Source organism: Punica granatum, chromosome 2 (genome assembly GCF_007655135.1).
Source record: "Punica granatum isolate Tunisia-2019 chromosome 2, ASM765513v2, whole genome shotgun sequence".
Taxonomy (NCBI): Eukaryota; Viridiplantae; Streptophyta; class Magnoliopsida; order Myrtales; family Lythraceae; genus Punica; species Punica granatum.
This window is the reverse complement of record NC_045128.1, coordinates 32525434-32551226: the sequence shown is the minus strand read 5'-3', so window position 1 is coordinate 32551226 and position 25793 is coordinate 32525434. Positions and strand designations below refer to the sequence as shown.

At 37.5% G+C, this 25793-nt stretch overlaps 2 protein-coding genes across 2 annotated transcripts; both read left to right on the top strand.

Annotated features, from left to right (window-relative positions):
- Positions 1–16926: 16926 nt before the first annotated feature.
- LOC116195122 (coronatine-insensitive protein 1-like) lies at positions 16927–21877 on the top strand. The gene is made up of 3 exons (XM_031524096.1): positions 16927–17811; positions 20077–20548; positions 20648–21877. The coding sequence occupies exons 1-3, from the start codon at positions 17330–17332 to the stop codon at positions 21473–21475; spliced, it is 1782 nt and encodes a 593-aa protein (XP_031379956.1). The 5' UTR covers positions 16927–17329; the 3' UTR covers positions 21476–21877.
- A 366-nt stretch (positions 21878–22243) lies between these two features.
- Positions 22244–24107, top strand: LOC116195129. Its single transcript, XM_031524104.1, has 3 exons — positions 22244–22507; positions 22635–22745; positions 23543–24107. The coding sequence occupies exons 2-3, from the start codon at positions 22649–22651 to the stop codon at positions 23761–23763; spliced, it is 318 nt and encodes a 105-aa protein (XP_031379964.1). The 5' UTR covers positions 22244–22507; positions 22635–22648; the 3' UTR covers positions 23764–24107.
- Positions 24108–25793: the final 1686 nt, after the last annotated feature.

The window sequence follows — 25793 nt, the reverse complement described above, 5'->3', positions numbered from 1 at the left end:
TTGCTATATTATATTTCATGGAGGCCTGCTACTGATGTCATTCTAAATATTAACTTAGATGAAAGGCCAAGCACGGGCTACATTTGATTGGCATATTAATAAATAAATAAATAAATAAGTGACAATTACTGAATCGGATGTCGGATATGTAAGTAAAATAAAATTCTGTTCACGTCTAAAATTTATCCACAACGATTTTTCTTTTTGCAACTATATATTTGATTAAATTTTTATTTTTATTAACCATATTTTTGTTCATGTTCCTTTATTTTTCTTATGAAACCGACAGCGTCCGCGGGAAAAGTAAATTTCCCATAGTTCATAGGGTAAAGTAATTTTTCTGTTACACTTTCTAAGGGCATACATAATCACGAAAGGTGATTTTTCCTTTTTTACTTCTTTAACAATATATATTATATATGATTTTTTTGACTACTATAACTAAAGAAGCCTTTGAAATTCAGGATAACGTGGCTCAATAATATAATGTCATTTGTCGTGTTATGATTGAAGTGAACTGTAAAAGTCATTTAACTACGAACTATCTAAATCCTGCGTGGCATCATATGATAACTTGATCCGGTTTTTATAATTATATAAGATATATAGATTGGATATGATGACCATAACTTCTTCTTTTTTCCTAGTAGATTGACACTAATTAGATAATTTTAAATTGAACACCTCAACAACGCGGGCCTGAAGTCACGGAAAAGGCGTCAATCAACTCAGAGAGAGACCTTTGCATTAATCCATGGCCCGAATCTAACCTTCGCTAATCGTTGTTCCTTCGCCACAGTGCAGTCGAGGTGGAATGGATCAAATAGTAATTAATTAAGAGAGAAATTATCAGGGTATTTCAATAATTAATATCTTTCGTGTATTTATCTACTAACTTTGACGGCTAGGACAACATTGTAGAATCTATATATGCTCTACATGCTATCGGATGCATACATATATAAAAACATACCTTCACATACACATACATGTATCATATATATCATCTATATAAATATATAAACTTGACTACATTATAAATAATAGGGGCAAAATAATAAATATGTTACCAATTCATAGATAAAAATAAAAATGAATTAGAATTATTTTTACAATTAATAGTTGCTAGTACGAAAATGAAGGATATATTAATTCAAATCACCTATTGTTATTTCAATAGTAAATAAATACATATTCATAATTTTAGAAAATTAGGAATATCTATAATTATATAAATAAATATAAATGATAATACATATTATTGTAATTATTAATAGCAGATATGAAAATGAAGAAGATATTCAAACAATATTAAAGAAGAATTCAAATCACTTATTGTTATTTCAATAGTAAATAATATTCATAATCTTAGGAAGTTCAGATATTTGTAATTGTATATATTTAAAATTTAATAAATAATGTTTTAAAGTTATAGCTAATCTAATAACAGCTTAACCGAGCAAATTTCTCATGGAAAGAATTGAGTCATTTCAGCTGAAATTATTTAAATTCACAAAATTTAATATGTGAAATTTGAGTAAGAATAACAGAACAAAAAGGAAGTTTTTTTTGTATATATATATATATATATATCCCTCTTAATGAATAGCAGTAGGACGGTAAAACTAAGTAAGTTCAATTATATTCTACTTTTTAAATAAATTCAATTATTAAATATAGCTATATCATTCCTACCTAATCAATTATTAGAGATCAGAGTGTATATATCTTAGTGAAAAGATATTATATATATTTGTGGAGAAAAATAAAGTACAACTAATAAATTAATAATTAACTATAATATCAAAATTTATTAATTTGCACCTCTGGATGCCAATAAATCGAGTATGAATGATAGAGTCCACTAATTGTTTGCACTGAATGGTCTCATAATAATACTATTTTACCATCAATGTCAATTCAATGTTAACTTTATATCATTAATGCCATCAATCATCTATAAAAGAATTCATAAATTTATTGACAATTAATAGCAATAGTATTCTATTACTTTTTAAATTATTTTAAGTAATTGCATATCGTAAATATTTCTGTATAAATAAGTTTTGGAGCTCGCATTGTTATGCCAATATGAGCAAATACTCTTGGTTTGGGTGTTCCTATTTATTGGTAAAATATTTACAACATAAAAAGTATTTACAATAAAGGTAACTAATTTCTTCCGATCAATTTCTCATACTATTTTGGCTTCTCTTTATTTAAGTACCGTTCAATTGGTATATTTCTATTAGAACCTACATAAAATATAGCATATTATTAATTACAACATGGATCAAGATTCAAGTGACCTAGTGAATCGTGAAATTTGTCCCTAAATCAGGTAATTTATATTTTCCTGTTTTTATGTATATAATTTATATTCGAGAGAAAGTATGATACAGTTAGATTGTATATACACTTTTTCCTAAATATTTTTGAAATTTTTAGTTTTCCTCATTTATCCACTACTAACATTTATGGTAAATTACACTATACATCATGGTTTCTGAAACAATTTCACCACACATTATATTTTCAAAAATTTTCATTACACATCATATCGTTACTTTTCCCTCCAAAATTGGATTGAATGGTAACGTTACGGCATTTTCAAGGACAATTTTGCATAAAAGAAAACTCGAAAGATTTAAACAGAATTAAATGAAAAACGTAAAAAAAAAAAAGGGAAAGGAATGGGCTGATCAGGAGGGGAAGTCAAGGAGGCCCCGTCAACCACCCGGCGCCCCCACTGACAGTTGACCTTGCAATTTGGGTCATTGGCCAATGATGGGATCCCCCAAATTAGGGGGTCAAGGGAGCCCCCGTCGACCACCCAACCCTTGACTGAGCCGGCTAGCGACCCCAATTGGGGGTGGGGTGGTCGGCGAGGCCCCCCGACCTCCCCTGCCGATTAGCCCATTCCTTTGCCTTAAAAAAAAAACTTTTTCTTTTAATTATGTTTAAATCCCTCAAGTTTTCTTTTGTGCGAAATTGTCCTTGAAATTGTCGTAACGTTATTATTCAATCTAATTTTGGACGGAAAAGTAACGACATGATGTGCGGTGAAAATTTTAAAAAATTTCGTGATGTGTCAGTAAAATTTTTGAAAATATGATATGCAGTAAAATTATTTCAGAAACCATGATGCATTGTGTAATTTATTTGCAAAAGAGATTAATGAATATTTTAATTTATGTTTATTATTGAATTTGATTTTTATTTTTTATTAATAAATTTAATTCTTTATTATAATTTTTGTTTATAAATCCGTGCATTGCAAGCCGTAGGAACTTAGTTATATTACAATAAGATGCCAATTGAATGATCCTTAAGTCTTTAAGACATGTATCTCTTGTTATATATATAGTAAATGGGCTAGTAAATGAGCATGATGGCCCATTTGGTCATTGGGTGGTCCATAGCTACTGAATATAGTAATTTTCATACCCCTCAAAAATTAGAATAATATAACAACTTTTTTGTTCCAAGTGCACTTAATTATTTATCATAAAGTGATCACACATACTATATCTATTGTCAAAAGAAAAAAAAAAGGCATAACTTAAAGTGATGGAGACGATTTCTTAAAAGACGAGATCTACTCTCCTCCCCTTTTCATTTTTCTTCTTTTCATTAACCAATCCAGCTTTATTAATGAATATATTTTTTAAATATTCCCTCATCTTTATATTATACGTAATAATGGGCACTACTTTTTTTTTCTTTGACCACTTAAAATTAAAGGAATCTTGAATATATCTTCAGATTTTTAGAATATACAATTACATTTTGATGAACCCTCCTAATAATTCTTCTAATCATTCACATTATTACAGGTGCGATTTTATCGCAAGTTTTCACAGAAGATTCGAAGTATAAGGACAATAGATCCGTTGAGAATTTATCACAGATAATAATAATTCATTTATTAAAGATTCGTGTCTTAATTTCTTGTTTTCCAAAATATTACGAATTAACTAGCAGTGGCACTGACTTTTTTTTAAAAGTAGATTAGGGGCAGAGTCCGAATACAAAACACTCAAATAAAAACGAAACGGGGTAAGACGGCCTCAGCAATATTATCTAACAGCAGTGAGAGCACCCCGTTAGGAACTGAATGAAGAACATGTGTTCCCAAGGGAAGATCAACCGCCCTCTTCGACAACCAATCCGTGCAAGTATTCCCTTCCTGATACGTGTGTTGGATGCGGACCTCCCAATCCTTCTGCAATAAATTTCGAATGCTCCTCTACAGCGACTGAAAACACGACGGACACAGGCCCTATCTCGATATCAATGTCAGAATCACCATAAAGTCTATTTCAAGGATAAGTCATCGGCACCCTACATTCCAAGTTAATTCCAAACCCGTTAAAACTCCCCAGAGCTCTGCTACCGTCACTGTTGAGTTGCCCAAGAATTGCCGTTGGAATCTCGTTGATCTTATGTACTTTTTGCCAGCTCTCTTGCCTTAACTACCCATTTGAAAAACATCCTTAGTCTCTCAGATATTATATAGAGGCTAGAGTTTTGGTTGGTGATATATATAGGGCTCATAAAAAAAGTCCGTCCCGAAACCCAATACGAACCGCATTTACCCGATCCGAATTTTTCGGTTCGGCTAATCACGGTCTGGTTTCCTCTATCTTTTTTGGTTATGGGGATGGGACGAGTTTCAAAACCATAACCCCGAATACCCCGACGCATCTTGCCCCGATTTTGCATTATAATAAAATTTCTCAGCCTAGCCTAATGAGCCCACTAAGCTTGCCTACAGCCCACTGCCCAGTGAGCCCTCGACAAAACCCTAGACTGTACTCACTCCATCGCCTTTCTATTGTAATTGCAAACCCTCATCTCCTTCTCAATGAGTGATGCCTCTACCCTGTGTTCACGCTTCAGCCCTCACTCCTCTAGCTCACGACGGTTCATCTCCTTTCATCTTTTAAATTTTCTTTTGTCTTAGCTAATCAACAAAGGTTGCTTGTTCTTGCTTTAAGTTTTTGTTGATATTTTTTTTTTCGACTTTTTCCAACAATGCAGATGTCTTCGGACAATTTTTTCGGATCCCAGAATCGAACCGTAAAAACCCATAACTGTAAGGGTCAATTTTCTTTACTTATTTCAGTTACGGTTCTCGAGGATGGGTTCTGAAATTTCTGAACCGATGAAAGCGGTGAACCGTAATTTTATCCCTAAACTGGCCCGAACTGAACCGCGATCAGCCCTATATATATATATGTGTGTGTGTGTGTGTGTGTGTGTATAGCTTGCCAATTGTGGCAGCTTCATATTAAGCTCTTCTGCAAAATTTTTATGCTAAGTGGCAATATATATACCTAATAAATATATAATATTTTGGAATGTTTCGAATGGTCAATCAACTATATATATTCCGGTTTAATACGCCTTCTTTTGGCATACGTAGGAGGTAGGACTCAACGCTCTGGTCTGAACAAACCTTACGAATGAAGCGGACACGACGAGAGAATTTTTCATGAATTTACAATAGTCGCAAGATTAAAAATTATTTAATTATTATAATTTAATTAGTGTTTCCTTATGTCATATTCCAAAATCAAATTTTCAGATTCTATATTACTTCCATTATGAATCTATCACAAACAAATTATCCATTCCCAGTTTTTCTCCTTTTCCAAAACATTCAATTGATATTAACTTATATGTAATGGCACGAAAAGTAAATAAACTAGTGAATACTTCAACTTCATACAGTTAGAATGTTGTTGAATTTATCTACTTGTTTCCGTCTCTTTGCCTTACCGACCCATTTAAAATATCCCTATATCGTCTCATGTATTTTATATATAGGCCTAGAGCTAGGGTTTCGGTTGGCGATATGATGGATGCCAATTATGCCAGCTGAATTATATGGTTTTTGCTTCTTTCTTTTTTATTCCAAGTGGCAATATATTACCTAATAATATAATACTTTGGGCGTTTTTCCATTAAAAAAAGAAGAAGAAAATATTTTGGGTGTTTCATATAGTCAATTAGCTATCTTCAACTTGTTAATACGACTTCTTATAATGGCGAAAAAATCTGACGCTCTGATTTGGATAAAACTTATGAAATGGATCAAAGAGGAGAAGAGAATTTTGCACTGGAGGATGAGAGGGAGAGGAAGAAGAACAATCTTAATCTACTCTCAGATGACGAAATATATATTACTGCACTTATGAAAAAAAAATCTTAAACGAACATATATCACATGGAGTGAGAAAGAACTAATAACACTGTTAATTTATGAATAATATACCATAATACTCGTACGAATATGATTGAAATTAAATTCATTTGATCGTAGTAAATTTATCAATGCTTCTATAAGGATCATATGCCAAAGTTAGGTTTTCAGATAATTTATCGTGTTAAATAATGGTGATTAAGAGAAAATACTGGTCGTTATTGTGGACGGGCAAATATACATAGATACAAATATATTGTAGATAATTGAGGTCCTGACCCAATTGGGTCACGATATCGTGTATATATATAGATACAAATAAGGTACATGAAAATGCCAATACAATATCAACTATACAAGGCAAGAGATATCGAAATATATTATAATACACCCGTCAATTTATTGGGGACGAATACACTGAAATATTGCGACAATGAGATTGAAAAGGGGACACGTTAAGTGTTTTTAGTAAGAATATCCGCCAATTGACTTGAAGTTGGAACATAGCGGACAAGCAAGTCCCCACGTTGTAGCCTCTCTCGTACAAAATGATAGTCCACTGCAATGTGTTTGGACAGTTGATGCTGCACCATATTTACTGTTAAGTAGGTTGCATTGATATTATCGACAATAGACAATAATAGGACCTGGTGATTGACGACCAATATCCTGAATGAGTTGTCGAAGCCATAGTGTCTCAGCAACGGCATAAGCAAGGGCACGATACTCCGCTTCAGTGGAACTTTTAGACACAGTTGGTTGTTTCTTGAAGCGCAATGAAATAAGGTCGGGTCCAATAAAAACCGCATAACCAGTGGTAGAATGCCTTGTGTCTTGACAGCCGGCCTAATTTGTATCAATGTAGGCCATTATTTGGAGATCTGGAGATTGACGGAAGGTGAGACCATGAGAGATAGTACCCCGTAGATATAGTAGAATGCGCTTAGCAGCCTGCAAGTGATCTGTATGCGGTGCATGCATAAACTGACTAATGAGGTTCACAGCAAAACAAATGTCAAGTTGAGTTATTGTTATGTATTGTAAAGCACCAATCATACTCCTATACTCAGTTGAGTAAGCTAGCAGTTCTCCATCATTTAATGACAAGCTACTGCGGGATGGTAAGGGAGTTTTAACTGCAATCGATTTGTCTAGTTCGAACTTAGCCAAGACATCATATATGTACTTTAATTGAGACAAAAAGAAATTATCTCAAAAGCGACGAACTTGGACTCCAAGAAAATAATGTAAAGGACCTAAATCTTTCATGGCAAACTCATCAGATAAGATGCCTATGAATTGGTCTAAGAGAGATGTAGAGTTGCCAATAAGAATTATATCATTAACATATAAGAGGAGTAGAATGGTTTGAGGTCCTTTACGTTAAATGAACAGAAAGGAGCCTATCGGACTAGAGACAAATCGAAGAGACCAGAGAAAGGTGTTGAACCAGGTGAAGCATGCTCTTGTAGCCTTTAAGCCATACAAGGATTTGTGAAGGCAACAAATATGGTTAGGAAACAAGGGGTGAACAAAACCGAGAGGTTGTTTCATGTACACCTCTTCCTATAAATGACCATGAAGGAACACATTTTTTACATCCATCTGTCTAATATCCTAAGAGTTAGTATGAGCAAAGGAAAAAATGAGACGAATAGTTGAAGGCTTAACAACCGGGCTAAAAGTTTCATGATAGTCAATACCTAACCGCTACTGAAACCCCTGAGCTACCAACCGAGCTTTGTATTAGTCAATGGTGTCGTCAGCCTGATGCTTGATCCTGTACTTTCGAGTTCTTCCAACCACATTATCCTTAGGAATTGAGGGAACCAAACCCCAAGTTCCGTTCTGAATTAGAGCATTAAACTCTTCTGCCATGGCTTGTTGCCATTTCGAATCCTGTACTGCCTGTGAATAACAACTAGATCCTGAGACCGAAGTAGGAGAAGTGTCTAACAAAGAAGAAAATGTCAAATTAGATTTTATTATTCCTGATTTTCCATGAGTAACCATGGGATGCTTATTGTAAGAAGTAGGAGGATCAGATGAAGACTCATCAAAGCGGACATGACGAGAGATGTAGATATGACTTTTAGACACATCAAGACACCTATATCGTTTATATTCACTCGCATAGCCAATGAAAACATAGAGTTTTGATCGAGACTCAAGTTTATTGGCAACATATGATGACACATTAGGAGAGCAAGCACACTCGAATGTGCAAAGAAAGTTATAGTCCAACACTTTTCATATCTGAAATGTGATGATGCTTTCGTTCAGCAATACCGTTTTGTTGCGGTGTATGTGGACATGACACACGAAGTTGGATCCCTAACTTAATGACTAATTCCCAAAATATTGAATTATTAAATTTCATGCCACCATCATATTGGAAAATCTTGATTTTCCTATTCAGCAAATTTTCCATTTGTGTTAGAAAAATGTGAACTTATTAAAAACTTTCGATTTTAGCTTGAGAGGAAATAGCAAAGTGAATCTCGAGAAATCATCAACAAAGATAACATAATATTTGAAGCATAAATGAGATAGAGTCGGAGATTGCCAAACATTGGCATAAATAAGTTCCAAAGGAAATTTTGTACCACGTTCCACATGAGAAAAAGTCAACCAAGAAGATTTTCCAAAATACTAGAATCACAAATTTCTTTATTAATGGGAAAGTATGGAATTAACTTTCTAGACCTAAAAGCTTCCAAGATTGATTTATTCGGGTGACCTAGGTGAGTATGTCGTAGAGTGGATGCATAGGTGATAGTAAAGAGAGCTCGTGGCCGAGAAAGCATGAACGGATATAGGTGTCCATCAGAGAGGCAGCTGAGTAGAGTCCTCCTCCAAAGGTTGTCCTTTATAAGACAGCCAGAGTTAGTAAATACCACGTGACAGTTTTTCTCATGACAGTTTTTGAAGGGAAACTATATTGTAACCTAGGGACGAAACATGTAGAACGCCATGAAGATAAAGTGGCCCAAAGGAAGTAGGAATATTAAGGGAACCAATGTTACAAATAGACAGTAAAGAGCCATTCGCAGTCCATAGAATCTAATGGAGCAAGATTTCGTAAAATACCTTCATTTTAGACCATTTGAGAAGATGTACCGGAGTCTAGTAAGTGTCGGGAGACGGCGTGTCGTTGAGTGTCAGCGCAGCAAATGATTTGGAATAGATTTGGGACTGGTATTGGGAATAGTAGTCATAACACTAAAGAGCAGTTGGTTCAGTTGTGTCGCATAACTGACAAACTACGGCTGCAAGTCCATGCCCCAATATACCATCATAGACTAGAGAGAAGTTGCCCTCGAACATAAACAATTAGGCCATGACCTCCACGATTATTGGAGTAACCGCGTCCTCCGTGCTCACGACCATAGGATTGACTAGGGACACCATGATTCTGATAGAAGCCCCGACCGACTCCTTTGTTGTTAGAGCGCCCCTCTCCATGGGCACCCCATGAATTCGAGCAACCATTTCCACGGTCGCTGCCCTAACTATTACCACGGCCTCCTCCACGGCCATTGGGTTGAGAAGTGACTTGTAGAGTTGTGGTAGGAGCACGAGAAACTGGATAGAGTTGTCGAAGACTACCCTTATGAAACATTAACCTGTTACGAAGGGCACCAAAAGAGAGAGGGTCTCGATCATTATTCAGAGATGTAATGAAAAACTCATATTGAGGAGTGTGTCCAGCAAGGGCATAGGTGATGAGATCCTGATCATCGATAGGTCGGCCTATCTCTTTGAGTTGATCGGCCAACTATTTGCGTTGGGGAAGATAGGACTCCTCGATTTTGAAGTCCTCGATCTTGATAAGGGTAAGCTCCACCTTAATTTGAGTGCACGAGAGCGAGAGCGCTCAACAAATTTGTTGTGTAGCCCTTCCTAGACCTGTCGAGCCGAAGGTAAGTTATGTACCTCCTCTAGAATCTGCTCATAGAGAGTCAAGAAAAGCCACGACCAAATGTTTTCATCGGTGCGACTCCAAGCAGGAAAGAGAGGATCGGTGAAAGGCGAGCAGGGGTGGCTTCCATCAACAAACCCAAAGAGATAATGAGAGCGGATAAAAGTGGAAAACATCGTTTTCCAGACCATGTAGTTGGAGTCTTTGAGCTGAATGTGAATTCAATTTGTTATGTTTGGAGCTATGACGGTTCTAGTGGGTAGGGTAGTAGACGAGAGAGTAGAGTTGAGTTGGGGCAGGAGGGGTCTGGTCAGCTTGGATATCACCTGTGCTAAAATGGTTAGATACAATTGCCATGGTGCACAACTTAGAGGTGGGAAGGATGAAGAGAAGAGAGACTAAAGATTTTAGAGTTTAATGGGAGAGTTTGTAACTCTAGACTCTGATACCATGTAGATAATTGAGGCCGTGATCCAATTGGGTCAGGATATCGTGTATATATAGATACAAATGGGTACTTGAGAGTCTTTCGATACAGTATAAGCTATATAAGGCAAGATATACCGAAATATATTCTAATATATATCTTGTGCATGTATATATATTTGTCGAAATATTGTAATTCTTATCATGAATACCACTGATTGTAAATAATTAATGGCGTGGGGGTAGTACCAATTGGCTGGGATATATAGTGCAATAATAACACTTTTCAACTCAAAACTCGCATGCCTCATTTCTTCCTCCTTTCTTTTTCTTCTATATATTGAGTTTATGAATATTTCTAGTAATCCATAAATAAGATTTCAAATTAACATATTAGGAATAAATATATGAAAAATTATCAAGATTAAAAATGGTGATTTGGTCCATCTTCTTCTTAAATAAGGTTTTAAATTTCAATATAGTAAGTGAAAAAAATATACAATTGAAAAATTTTTACTCCTTAATGGCCACCCTAACTCGAACTAAAATTAGTAAGACCCATTAACATTATGGATCAATTAGTGTATATCGAAAGAATAATGAAAAATAATCCCAAGGTTTGCTAATTCATCAATGACGGGGATAAATTACAAGGCACTTTCCTATTTGGGTAAATCTCGAAAAGAGAAACATTTCCCTTTCATTGGCCGTTAAATCCATCCAAAAGTGAGAAAAAAGTATTCTTTTACGTTGACATCACGTTAGTTTATTAATGAAAATTAAATATGGCATAATTCGATCCTAGTTACAGGGTGCTTCAAGTAGAATTATGACTCTTGCATTGTAGGTAAAGTTCATCGATTGAAACTCAATTTGCTATTGAACTGTATCGTGATTTAAATAAATTTAAAGTTAATTTCTTAAAATATTAAATAAATGAAAATATTATTATGATAATTTTATATTTAAGGAATCCCATGTTCTTGCTTCCCCCGCCGAAAAAGAATCTGACCCCATTTAGTATTTATATCACACAAAAAAAAAAGAGATAAGTATAAGAAGATTAAGAAAATGAAATTTCACTATGTTTTGTTCCCCAGCTGTCTGCTGGATGAGTCGACAACTTGTGAGTTGAGAAGTTGCAATCGGCGTTCGAGTCAAAGTTTGTACGGACGACGTAACATAACTTGATCTCCAAACATACCCCTTCGCCGTGATCAATCAATAAAGCCATAGCCAAACTCCGAAGGTCCGAAGGGAAAGAAATTGCATGGGCCAATAAGAAGTTTTATAAAATATGTAAAACGAGTCACTGAAAAAAAGAAGAAGAATATAATTTTGATAATATAAGTTTGACTTTTCAGTCAATTTTGGTTCTATGAATTTGAAAAAAGCTGAGTCAGTCTTATATATTTGTTTCGTTAGACAATTTTGATCAATTCCATGACTGAACATTACGGAGCTGCTAAAGTGAACTTGACACCGTTAATTTTGTCAAGGTAACACTTTCTTATTAGTTACAAATTAAAAATATTTAAAAATTTAAAATTTTAAAAAATTAAAAGAAAAGAACCCATCCCTGACAGGTCGGGTCTTTGCCAGCAAGGGCTCTTACTCTCTCTCCACCTTTTAGCATTAAAATACGGGGAGGGAGAGGAGAAAAAAATGACAATTTGGACTATGAGTTACGCAAATTGCATCAATCGAGTCCTTGACAAAAAAGTTGTATCAATCGGATCTCTGGTCACACCAATTTCATCTCTAGGCAAATCAATTTTGTCCCTAAGCACATCAATTTTATCCATGGTCACATCAAGTTCGTCTTTAATCACATCAATTTGGTCATTAGTCACATCAATTTAATCCCTCTATTTGGTTACATCATTTCAGTCATTCATTGGTTACATGATTTTGGTCTTTGTCAACATCAATTCTTTATATCAAGTACCTCTGGTCTTCTCCCTCTTTTTTACTACTATTGTCTTCGAGCATACTTTGGAGCATTCGTTATCATTGCTCGGACCTTCAACTCTCGTATTCTTAATGGCTATAGAAAGTTTATAAACAACACTACTACTTAGGATCAAGTGTTGTAGCTTTCTTATGAGAATCTGTCTATATAAATTTTTGGAACAATATTAACTCTATTGGAATCTATCATTAATGACCTATAAATCTTTCTCTCTCTAAAACAGAGGAACAAATTCTCATAGAGTCAGTATTGGTATAAAAAATTTATATAGATAGATTTCTCATATTGTAAGGAAGCTACAACACTTGATGACTCATTATTTTATTGCACAGTTTGAGAGATATCACTCTTCAAAATTTTTGACTTGTGAGTGAAAACCAATTTTCAACCGCATTTTTCTAACTTGTTTCTTTGATCTTTGGCTCTAAACTTTATTCTTAGTAGTACTATGTATAAGCTTTCTATAGCCACCAAAAACCATAGAATTAGAGGTCCGAGCAATGAGAACGAATGCTCCAAAGTCGACTCGGAGATAAGAGTAGTAAAAAGGAGGGAGAATACCAGAGGGACCCTTTTTATGTAAAGAATGATGTTGACCTACCAAAATGATGTGATCAAGGAATGACTGAAATGATGTACTCAAATGAATGGACTAAATTGATGTGATCTAAAACCAAATTGATGTAACCAAGAACCAAATTAATGTGATAAAAAATGAAATTGATGTGCCTAAGGACGAAATTAATATGTCCAATGACGAAATTGATGCAACTTTTCTGTCAAGGATCCGATTGATACAATTTCGTAACTAAGGGACGAAATTGCCATTTTTCTCATGGAGATGAAGGGGTCTAGATCGCTCCGGGGGGGGGGGGGGGGGAGTGGATGGGTGGTTGGAAGTCCTCTTTCCAGTCACTGCATGAGGTCGTCAAGAGGGAGGGGCAGCCGGAAGGAGGAGCGCACACCAACCCAACACCCCTCCCCTCCCCACCCCCCCAACTGCGTGAATTTGGTCTCCCCGCCAGTAATTGTTTTCTTTTCTTTTTATTTTTAAATATTTTTAATTTGCAATCAATAACAAATTGCCATGTGGATAAAATTCACAGTATCAATTCCACGTTAGTAGCTCCGTAATGCTCAGTCAAGGAATGAACTAAAACTGTCTAACGGAGCAAACATATGGAAATAAATTGGCTTTTTTCAAACTTATAGGACCAAAAAGTGATTGAAGGTCAAACTTATAAAACTAAAATAGTCTCCCCCTCCCCCTAAAAAAAAAGAGTATGTAAAACGAAAGGATAAAATCCAGAAATAAAAATATCTTAATATGATATACGATTTAAAAAATAATACTTAACTAGTCCATAACCTGTGCATTGCATAAATATTTACATAATATATTTATAACTAGTTTATTATTTTAATTTTTTTCAAGAATTTACAGTGTTTTTTTATATGTGTTGTGTGTTTTTTAACTTATGGAAGATTATAATAAATTAACTAATATAATTTCTATTAAATTAGCAAATAAGATTTTTTTTTATTTGGTATGGTAATCTCTTTTTTTTTTTGAAGAATAACTATGAGTTCATATTTTTATATTAATTGGTTAATTAAAATTTTTTCTCAATTTGATAAATGTAGCACTAATTGTCTTTATTAGGGATTCAAAGAATTTTAGGTATATATTCGTGACGGGGATCAAAAGAACGATCAACCATGATTTGAACTAGGAAGCATTTCAGCAAATGAATAGGAAAGTCTCACTAGCTCTTCATATATCAATTTTAGTCAAGATTTTCAAAGTTCATTTTTGAAATTTCTAATTTTGTAAATTTAGGAAAGACTCAATATATTAACATATTTTATATTTTATTAGTTATTAAGATTTTTTTATTTGATTTTTTCCTTTTTCTTTTGGAATATATCTCAATATAGCTCATAATTTATATTTAATCGTTTGATTATTTTGCTTTAAGTTCAATAAATGTAGCATTAATTTTCTTTTTTCGATGTGTATTCTTGTATCCAAAAGTTTATTAGCCCCGATTAATCCAGTTCGAGCCGGGTTGGCGCAATTGGAATAAAGCTCTCACGACGTGGATTTTCTTCATTCACAATATTTGAAGCCAAGGCTTTGCTTAAGAGAAACAAACGTTGAACTACTTTAATCAATCCATGTCGATTATCATTAATTTTCTTTATTAAGTATTCAAAAGAAAATATGTGTATATATTGATGATGGGGGAATCAAAGAGACGACTAAACATAAGTTAAGAATATGTAAAAAAAAAAAAAAGAAGAAGCTTAAGTGGCAGTATTTTGATAAATGAACGGAGAGTTTTCATGAACTCTCATCGCAAGAGTCAAAATTAATAACTTATATTAGCCCTCGCGCACCCCCATGGGCGTGCGCGAATGCTTTCGGGGCTGGAAACAAATTGGATTATCTGATTAACAATCAAAAACATTGAAATTATCTTTGATAATTTAATAGCTACATGTATATGAACTTAACTACATACATAATTTGGGCAATACCACAGCCTGTAACTCGTCGAAGTGGATGTTGATCGCGGTAGTGCCTAGCAAAATATGATATGCAATTAAGTTCATATGGATGTAACTATTAATTCGTCAAAGACAATTTCAATGTTTTGGACAATTAATTCCATAATCGAGTTTGCTCTCAAGCCCGAAAGTAATTGCGCATGCTCTACGCATGTGCATGAGGACTAGTATTTATAAAAAAAATTGTTTGATATAGAAGAAGTTAATGAGTACCAACCCTACCGCCTGCACTTCGGTCTTGCGAAATTGCTTTCATGTCTGGTATTAAGCTCATTCATTTTGAGTTTTGCTGTCATCAATATCGATGTTTTCGTACATGTGGTTGAATATTTAGGATGACTCGAGTGATGGAAGGAGCATCTCCAAGGCAATGTGGACTTTTCATCTGTTGAAGATCAATATAATGTCTTCAATGTTACAACTGAATTTTCATTTTCCCTTTCCCATTTCTTTCTTCAATAATTATTCCTCTGTTGTGGTCTCCATTCTTCAACTTAAATGTGCATTGAATGTCAGTATACTCGAATCCACAAGATTAGTATGCTCGAACATATCTTTCTCAAAGTTTCATTGTCAAAGGAGCTCTTTCGGTAATTATAATGGCAACATATTGAATCGGTGTTAATCTCCCGAGCAAATGAACGAACTTATGGATAGTGTCTCTCTTTTTTCCAAACTCCTCCGACAAGTACACTCGGTTCCCTTCGCTTTTCCAGGCGTACTGAATTAGAAGATTATTTCATTAAGTATTATTTTGATTTTTTTCCCGGTTATATGGATTTATAAATGTGCAAATTATTTTGAACGAGGGGAAAATAATGCAACATATTTTAAAAGTGACAAATATTTTTGGCCTATTTTTTTTCCTCATGACTGCCTGAGTCAAATAAATAAATTAAAATTATATATATATATATATATATATATATATATAAGTCCAAGGAGAGAATCTTAAATAATCATTACTTATGATGATAACGTGATGAAAAATTGCAATGTCTTCGAAATTGAGCAAAATTGTGGTCCATAACCTGTTTACTATCATTTTACTAGTAGCTCCTCACGTCTTGTAATGAGGCAAGGTAATCAAAAAATTTTCCCCCCAGAAACAGATCATCTGTCGGACCTATTATTTCTGCATCGAAACATAAGAAGAGTGAAGTGACTTGTTTAATTAAAACTTCAAAAAGAAAAAAAAATTTTCTTTTCGTGAACTACAGTTATTCATTCGAAAAGAAACCAATGGCCATGGCTGATCATTACGTTACTAGCAGCAACTAACAACTATCGGTAAAGCAGGAAAGAAACCGCATCATTTTTTCAGAATCCATTTTTTATCGGAATTTTATCGTAAGAGAGTGGTGGACTAATACGCAATATCACTTCTTTGTATAGGGACCCTTCCCTTTCCTTTTCTTTAGTGCAATTTTCTATGGTGATCTAGCAACATATATATTCGATCGTAAAGAAGGTTCGTAAGTCCTAACAGTAAATAAAGTGACACGATTAGTTTTATTATTAACATCAAACTTAGAATTTCTCATTTATTAAATAAGAATATACGCTATCACGTTACATTTTTCTTTTCGAAAACATATATATTCATTCATTCATATCGTATCGTATCATATCAATTGGACTCTTTTCTTTTCCTTCCCTTCCATGATTCCGTAGCCGCACGTCGCCCTATCTCTCTCTCATCATCCATTGTGCTGTGCTGACTCAATTAAAAACTGTCTCAACCGTTACGCCGTCTGATGCAATTTTATTCCATCCAATCCCCACCGTCCGTTTCACATGAGCTCTCCCTCGATGCTCTTCTTTCCCATTGGCCACTCCAATGAACCCCTCACCCTCCCATTGGCCGCCTTCTCCCTCTCGCCGCTGCAGCTGATCCCAATCCCTCGTCAGATTCTGATTCTCCCCTTCCTATTTCTCTCTTTCATGATTGATCGAGCTCAGCAGCTATGGCGGCAGCGCTTCTGTTGTATTCTCCACCTTCGTCTCTCTCTCAGCTCTTAGTCACTTAGCTTGTACAGTCCTCCAATGGAGGTAACTTCAGCTCCCGCATCAGATTGAGCCTCCGGGAAGTGGTTCTGAAGGTGCTTTTTCAACTTGGAGAGCTGGGGGTTAATTCAGCTTCATTGACTCTGTGGAGTATCGGTCGTAAGTTCCTTTTGTGGATTCCGGTTTCGTTTGAGTCCTGGTTAGGGTTTTTCCATAGCCGGATATGGAGGAGCAGAGGGCGAACAGGTTGAATCCGGGGATAAACGATGTGGTCCTCGGCTGCGTGATGCCGTACATCGACGACCCTAAGGACCGGGACGCCATCTCGCTGGTCTGCCGCCGGTGGTACGACATCGATGCTCAGACGAGGAAGCACGTGACGATCGCCCTCTGCTACACCACGAGCCCCGAGCGGCTGAGGCGCCGGTTCAGGCACCTCGAGTCCCTGAAACTGAAGGGGAAGCCCAGAGCCGCCATGTTCAACCTGATTCCGGAGGCCTGGGGAGGCTACGTCACCCCGTGGGTCAACGAGATTGCTCGGTCGTTTGACTGCTTGAAGTCTCTCCACTTCCGTCGCATGATTGTGAACGACTCCGATCTTGAAACCCTAGCTCGGCATCGCGGTCGCGTCTTGCTGGTTCTTAAGCTCGACAAGTGCTCCGGGTTCTCCACGGATGGGCTTTTACATGTCGGGCGCTTGTGCAGGTAACTTCTTCCCTCCCTTCTGGTTGGATATTCTGTTGGACTCAACTGATTAGGATTCCGTTCCAAGGCCCATCCATTAGTAGGATTTGACTAATCCACCGCTGAATTAAATCTGCTTTCTACCTGCTTTCTTGTTTGAAATGGAATGGTCCCATGAATTGAAATGAATTACAACAAGAGTGTCTGCTTGGACCGGATTGGACCCGTAAATGCTCTACCTTGTAATTTTCTTTCCCTCTGGTGCTTGTGCGGATGTCTTTTCCTCGTATATCTCTTCTTTACATACTTTAGCCAATGAGGTGGTAAACTTCGGTGATTAACGAGTGAGCCTATCTATGTAAAGAAAGCTTACTTGATCTCCTTGTGGTATAGCCGGACAGTGAGAACTGTAAGATATGCTTGACCATGATACTTCGATTTGCATATTTGTCTGATAAGATCCTCGAAAATGGTAAAAGGAAGTATAAACCTATTGCGTCTCTGGAAGTTTTCTGGTACATATGAGATTATTGCTCTGAATCACTAAGCCAGTGCCCAAAATCCAGATTGAATTCCGCCATTTTAGATTGTTGGTGTGTACCATCTCCGTTTTGGAGCTAAGAGTTAGTTTCCATCCCGAAAAGGCTATTCTGTTGCTTCTCCTTGGAAACGAATTTCATTAGTGACTGACGGCCCCTGAACTAAAATGCTTGTCATGCCTTTAATATGCCGGCTGTCAAGACAGTCACTGACCAGAAAGAGCCAAAATGGATTTGGTTATATCTGGAAGCTGCTTTGCCTTCATGTAATGTGACAGGAGGACCACTGATTCTGCTGCCTGCTCACATGAGAAACGCAGTGAGTCAACATTGACTGTCTTCCTCGATTAGGTGTCTCTGTAGGAAAGCAATAGAGTCTTCGCAGATATGAATTCTGACCAGATGTTTTAGGTCAAGCGATAGTTAGATTTGAGAAGAGGGGACTAAAGCTGCTTACTGGGAATACCTCGACCACAATTTTAGCGAAGCAAGTGGGCTGATTCTCTTAGTGGTTTCCACCGAATATCGAGGTTCAGATTTAGCATTACCGTTATTCATCCAAGAGGACTAAAAGAATTTCTAAGGAATGCGTCAATGTGCTACTGCATCCTACAAGTAGTAGACTTACAGGCATTTGGTATGTCATATCCGTATTTTGTTGCCTTGGGTTATACTATGCACTTTAGATGTCCGATTCTTTTGATTACATGTAAAATGAACGAAAATTTCATTTTAAAAGTTTGAGCAGTATGCTTAGGTGCATGAGATGAGGCTAAAGATTTAGCAAGTCTTAAGGTGAAAATCCGGAGATATTTCTCTTAAGTTGGAGTTCCCACCACCTCATACTCCAATTCCTCTTTACAAGTGAAGCATATAACTGATAGGGGGATGCTTGAATCATCTGAATGTCCTGATGTAAATCACCCAAAATTAATCTTGTTCTATAATATGACAAAGAGGGATATTCAAACTAAATTCAACTCCGGCGAGAAGATAGTGCCAAAAAATATAAAATTGCCCCTCAAAACACAAGAAGTGAATGCTTTTACGGAAAAGCTGCTTTTTTACAACTAAACCCCTTCTGCTCTCTTTTGGAAGATAATGATGAGAGCTCGATCATGTCCAATTGACTCATGCAAATCATGAACCAATCAGTTTCAGATATGCATTGATAAGCTTCTGTACATTCTGATGAGTTAACATGATATCAATATTTGCTCACATCTTTTTACGTAACTGTAGAATGGACAGCGCACCTTCCCTTTGCCAGTGCTAGGTCTTCATTAACCAATGTCTGATCTAGTTATCTCACTTCACCACAAACAATTTCAATTGCGAAATCATTTACTGTCACTCCTGAAGATACACTGTTTTCTTATCCAAGTTAAAGACACACTCTGTTATCGAGTATGCCTATGAACTAGGGAATTGAATAGAATCCCTAGGTCAAAGAAACTTGAAGGTTGTCATTACGCTTTTCCTAATTTGCCTCAGTGTGCAATATGTTGGTTTAAAGTTGATATCTCTGGGACATTATATGTACTATTCTTGATGGCTAATACATAGTCCTAGCTGTGTATTTGGTCATATTTTCTCTATTTTATGATTTAGTCTTGAAAAATAATGAGCACAAGCCACATCGGAAGTGTGATATGCATTAATGCGGTCGTTTTGCTTTCACTATAAGAACATGCATTGTTCCGCATTGGGAATATGATACTCTCGTTCATTGTAACTTGGTTTTCAGGAACTTAAGGACCCTGTTTCTAGAAGAAAGCACAATCGATGAGAAAGATGGTGAATGGCTCCATGAGCTTGCCTTAAATAACTCTGTTCTTGAGACTCTGAACTTTTACATGACTGAGCTTCTCAGATGTAGTGTTGAGGACCTCGAACTAATAGCCAGGAATTGTCAGTCCTTGGTTTCTGTCAAGATTAGTGACTGTGAAATTTTGGATCTTGCTGGTTTCTTTCGTGCTGCGTCAGCCTTGGAGGAATTTGGCGGTGGTCTTTTCAACGAGCAACCTGAAAGATATGCTAATGTGGCATTTCCCCCAAGACTTTGCCGCTTGGGTCTTACCTACCTAGGGAAAAATGAGATGCACATAGTGTTTCCTTTTGCAACCTCTCTTAAAAAGTTGGATCTCCTATTTGCATTGCTCGATACGGACGATCACTGCCTTCTAATTCAGAAGTGCCCCAACTTGGAGGTTCTCGAGGTGCATTCACAAAACCACCTTCTTAGCCCCGCTATTAATGCTTTTGTGTCGGTCTTGTGTGAATATTTAATCTGTTTCTCAATGTTCTCTCTTGGGCAGACGAGGAATGTGATTGGTGATAGAGGACTGGAGATTCTAGCTCATTTTTGTAAGCGCTTAAAGAGGCTTAGAATTGAAAGAGGTGCAGACGAGCAGGGAATGGACGATGAAGGTGGCCTTGTTTCTCAAAGAGGACTAACCGCTTTGGCTCAGGGCTGCCTTGAACTCGAGTACATGGCTGTCTATGTGTCTGATATCACAAATGCAGCTCTTGAGTGTATCGGGACTCACCTGAAGAACCTCTATGATTTTCGATTGGTCTTGCTTGATGGAGGGAACGTTATGGATCTGCCGCTTGATAATGGAGTCCGAGCTCTCTTGATGGGCTGCGAGAAGCTGATAAGGTTTGCTTTCTATCTCCGTCGAGGGGGCTTGACAGATGTGGGCCTTGGTTACATTGGACAGTACAGTCAAAACATCCGATGGATGCTTCTGGGATGCGTAGGCCAGTCTGATGCTGGGCTCATTCAGTTCTCCAGGGGCTGCCCAAGCCTACAGAAGCTTGAGATGAGAGACTGCAACTTCACTGGGCATGCACTATCAGTGGCTGTGATGAACCTGACCTCTCTGAGGTACCTCTGGGTCCAGGGCTACAGGGGATCAGATGCAGTCAACGATCTCCTAGCAATGGCCCGGCCATACTGGAACATAGAGCTGATCCCAGCCCGGAGAGTCTCAACAGACCAGGGTGGAGATTCTGAGGTCCAGGACCACCACCCTGCCCATATCCACCCTGCCCATATCCTCGCCTATTATTCCCTCGAAGGACCGAGAACTGATTTTCCTGTCACAGTTGTTCCTCTAGCTCCTGCAAACCCCTCTGCTTAGTAGAGAGACAGAGGTGTATATACTCAACTTTTCGCCTGAAGTTCTAAGTCTTTCCTACTGCATAAGAAGGCTCACACGTGTTTGTAGATTCTGTGTGCAACACACACTCCTCTCGGAAGGGGAGAGAGAGAGTTTTCTTGGTGTAACTTTTCAGCTTCAACTGCCCTCTCATTTTCTAACTTTCCTTTGTCTTGGCAATAAGATTGTATTCCTGTAACCAGTGAGGATCTGCTACTTTGTTTTGAATACCCTGTTCATCGGAACCAGTTTTTTCTTGGCCCTTTCCGAGATGAGTTGTATTAATTAGCAACGGCCAGTTCATTCTTTGAGAACACACAATGTTGTTTTGGACAGACGAGAGGGGTTGCTCGAGCTTGTGAATTATGCAACTGTCTGTTGCGATTTCTTTCTGCATTCTTTAGTGAGGCTGATCTTACCTCCGGAACCGACTTCAAAATACTGTGTGGTTTCTGGCTAGTTATTTTACTGTGTCTGTCAAGCATGTTTCCTAGTCGATGATGTTCATGAAAAACTTTGTGGATCTTCCGACGATATATGAGGGAGTAGCCGAGACGACTCTGAAGCTGGCATTACCCGAGAGATGCGATTGGCTTTTTATGGAGTAGTGTGAATAAAGTTTAAGCCCAACTCCTTCCACCACGAAAAGCTCAACAGCTAGACGGCCCATGATGGGGATTTGCTAATAAATAAGCCCACTACGGCCCAATAAGGAATTCTTGAAGTTCAAAAAAGAAAAAGGGCAAAAAAAAAAAAAAGAAGAAGAGAGAACTCGCACCCGCATCACGCGCACTGGTTTACTACGATAGGTCTTACGATCACAGATCCGGTGGAGCTTTTCGCCGGACGAAGACGGAAGCGTGACGACGATGACTCCTCTCAACCTCAGCTGAGCTCAACTCACTCAACTGTCAACTCCGATCCAGTCCTCTTCCCAGCTTCTGATTCTAAACCGTGCGAAGAAGCTGCGGGATTGGTCCCTGTTGTCATCAGTCTTCAATCTTCTCCGTCTAGGTATCTATTATTGATGGATTACAGCCATCGTCCAGCTTCTGAGTCCATTTCCGACAATTCTAGTTTGAGATTTGAGGTACGGATAAGTAAGTTACTGTATGCTCTGGTATTCATGATCTGCTGCAAGATTGGAGGCTTGTAATGGCGGGAGTTGTGTCCAAGTTCTTTGTGGCGTCGATGTTCATGTGGATGGCTCCTATCGCGATACTGTATGGATTTAACAATAACTTGTTTCCTGGTAAGCCTATGACATGCATTCACTTCACGGATTAGGATCTGCAGAACTATGTTGGCAGCTGGAAGATGACATTTGGGATGCTTTGCTTGTTTCCTGATTTTCCTTGAGAAGCCAAATGCTTCGTGGTCGGTTGTTTCTGGATGAACCATCAGTGTGTTTCAACTTGCAATTTTGACCTCAAACTCATAGTAATGAAGTCATATACGTACTCCCTAGTCGGGATACTTTTTTTAACGCGTTAGCTATAGCACTGCATGGGTCGATACTCACAGCACCTAGTATCCATCCTCTACAGCTAGGACTACTGGGGTATCTAATCCCATTCGCTCCCCTAGCTTTCGTCTCTCGGTGTCGGTGTCAACCCAGCATAGTTGGTGTTCTTTCCAATCTCTGTTCATTTCACTGCTCCACCGGAAATTCCCGCTTCCCCTGCTGTACTCCAGCTTGGTAGTTTCCACTGTCTGCCCAGGGTTGAGCCCAGGGATTTGACGGCGAACTTATAAAGCCACCTACAAACTCTCAAAGATGCAATTCTTCATATGTATATCTCTTGCCCTGTCTATAATAGAGAGCATGCCATCTATTGTGATGAACTCGTACACATCCAAAATACGTTGGAAGTTATGATTTTTCGCAACCATATCATTTATTGGTCTGATTTGTATATGCTCGAGATACGGAGAGATGGCACGACATGTGGTATATGAAGAATCTTCCTGAGTTTATTTTCTTAGTTCACTTGGATTCTGCGAAAGACTCGAAATGTGTTCTTCAATGGGAATGTTTTCGTGGAACAGGTTTGAGCGAATTATCTCCTCATTCTTTGACGCTTTTGAGCGGTTTCCTCGCTGTCATATCGGTCAACGTGGTGATTGGATTCTACATATATATGGCTATGAAGGAGCCGTCGGAGAAACACGAGCCTGATCCTGAGTTTCTTGCTGAGGCTCAAGCTAGTATCAAGAAGCCTGCAGATGCATCTGAGGGTCCTTCCCAACACCGTGAGAAAGAAGAGTAGTACGCTGTAGCTAAGGGCTTTAAACAGGTGATTGGATGTTGAAATTCAAGTTCTCTTCATCTGTCATATTCTCTGTTGGTTTAGCATCATTGGGCTATAATGATCTTGTAAAAGGTGAAGTCCTACTTTTACGGAAACCAAGGGTCAGGAAGATGCTTTCAGGTTGTAATCTTCAAACCTTTATAGAGTGGTTTTAGGTCAATTATTTTTAGCAATGGAACTGCCGTAGATACTGAAAGGTAAAGTAGTTATAGTCCCAAAGTTGTCGAGGATAGTGCCATAAGTTGTTTGAGGTTAATACTCAGACCGGCTTAACAGTTTAAAGTAAAAGATATTACGAAGGATATTCCAAATGCGCGATAACATCAATATGGAATGATTAGAAACAGATATTTCCGAGTCATAGGATACCGAAAGATGTCTTTGTCAATTTCCTGCACTGGAAAGGAGGGGACGAGGGCCCGAATGGTACGATTCAACCATCTTGGCGGCTAGTCCAAAGTTGGAATAAAGTGGGTCTCACAGTGCATTCTTGTGCAAACCTACTGTACCCGAAAGGCCTTCTTATCTTAGGGATATGCATAGCAAAGATGGACGGGCTTTTGTTTTGTCATTCATGAATAGAAAATAGTATGAGAGAGAAGAAAAAGGGCTAATTAGAATTGGTTTTTGTTGCTCCCATGGCATCACAGCTGTAGTGCTAGCTTTACCGATAATGACCTGCATCTAAGGTTACCTAAGTTTCTGCTGTCGGTTTGGTTCAAGTTTGCACCTTTTTATCTCTGTCATTTCTCCTAGTATATAAGTCATCGGTTTTGATTGGTTTGTGTTTACCATGCCAAGGGTATTCCTTCCATGACCAAGTTCTGAAGCTGCTGATTAGGCTTGCAGTTTACGCTTGGGCTGTTGTTGTTTCCAAATTGACTCGGGATGTTGTGGTTAAGCAAAGTAGATGAAGTCATAGCTTATCATAGAAGTTTGATATCAAGTGGAGAGGGGAGAAAGGCAAAGTTTCACTTAGCTTATTCTAATTCTTCTGAGTTGGCCTGCTTGCAAGTCCAGTTGCTTCTGAGGTCCCACGATGGAATTAACAATCCCTAAGTTGAGCCAATTAAATGATGTTTATCCCGATGATCAGAAATTAACACCTGTAAATTATTTTAGACCGACTAGCTATGGCCCCTTGGTTATCTTAATTTCCATATAAATCCGAAATTGTTCAAGGTGGTGGCAGTCTGAAACATTATAAAAAGATGGTGGCTTGAAATCTAAAGGGAAAAATCCTATGACGTCATTCCTTTTTGGACTGACTTATTATTTTAATTTTTGGTGAAGATAATGGAGAGAGAAGTCAAATTACAATGTTCCATGTTCTATTCCCATTAATTAGAAATTATAATCATAAAAAAATCCACAATCTCAGGCAACAGTATATTTTCTTTTCCTTATTTATTTAAGATATATTTTCTTTTTTGGCTTCTCTATTCTGTTCGTGTTGGGTGATGCCTCCGGGGACTAAAGCGCATAAGGCCACTACATATATACAGATGCTGATGCAACATTCTTGCTGCCCATTACCGACTTGGAGACAAAAGAATAACGCAAGAATCAATGGGAAAATTTCACTTAATATACAGACTTATAAACAAAAGGAACAGCCCGAGATGAGATCTTACGAACTATTAAGGAAGATGAAGATCGGGTGAGATATTTCTCTGAGTTATTTGCAGCATGGGATGTATTCCTGGACTGTTGAAGGTGGCTCGTGTGAGGTCCAAAAACGGAGGTTGCTGTATTTAAAAAGAAAAAAGAAAAAAGAAGGCGATCGATGGGATCGGTATCGTTTGTTAATTTATGTAGACGATGATGTGGAATTTTCCAAAAGTTGGGTGGTGATGTGGAATTTTCCAAAGTTGTGTGATGGATTAGGGGCATGTGATGCTTCATGAAAGTGGAGTGCCGACTCAGATTCGACTAAAAGCTTATTGTGACCTAGCACAACTTGGTCATATTGAATAAACCTCCCTCAC